A 238-nucleotide genomic window follows, 5' to 3' on the forward strand; every position below is an offset into this window, starting at 1 on the left:
TTTATAATTAAAAAAAAAAAAATTCACCGCTGTGCAGCTTCTCGTGCTCCTTGAGATGTTTCTTGAAGTTGAAGGATTTGCCGCAGGTGGGTTCTGAGCAGGTGAAGGTCTTTTGGTGGACGTGTTGGTACTTTTTGTGGTGCTTTTTGGGGGGAAAAAAGAAGAAAAGAGGTTGGAGCCCTGAAGCTGCGCTTGGAGGAAGCCCAAAAGCCACCTTCTGGTGGCAACCTCCCCGGGA

At 47.5% G+C, this 238-nt stretch overlaps 1 protein-coding gene across 1 annotated transcript in view; it reads right to left on the reverse strand.

Annotated features, from left to right (window-relative positions):
* Positions 1-27: 27 nt before the first annotated feature.
* The window catches only part of LOC104471763 (zinc finger protein 692-like), a gene marked incomplete at both ends in the record, with an annotated part of 6,269 nt that continues 6,058 nt past the window's right edge, over positions 28-238 (reverse strand). Inside the window, one exon of the mRNA XM_010087237.1 lies at positions 28-142. Coding sequence (XP_010085539.1) covers positions 28-142 — 115 coding nt within the window. The remainder of the gene's footprint in view (positions 143-238) is intronic.

The sequence above is a fragment of the Pterocles gutturalis genome, unplaced genomic scaffold (genome assembly GCF_000699245.1).
Source record: "Pterocles gutturalis isolate BGI_N339 unplaced genomic scaffold, ASM69924v1 scaffold1101, whole genome shotgun sequence".
NCBI classification, from domain to species: domain Eukaryota; kingdom Metazoa; phylum Chordata; class Aves; order Pterocliformes; family Pteroclidae; genus Pterocles; species Pterocles gutturalis.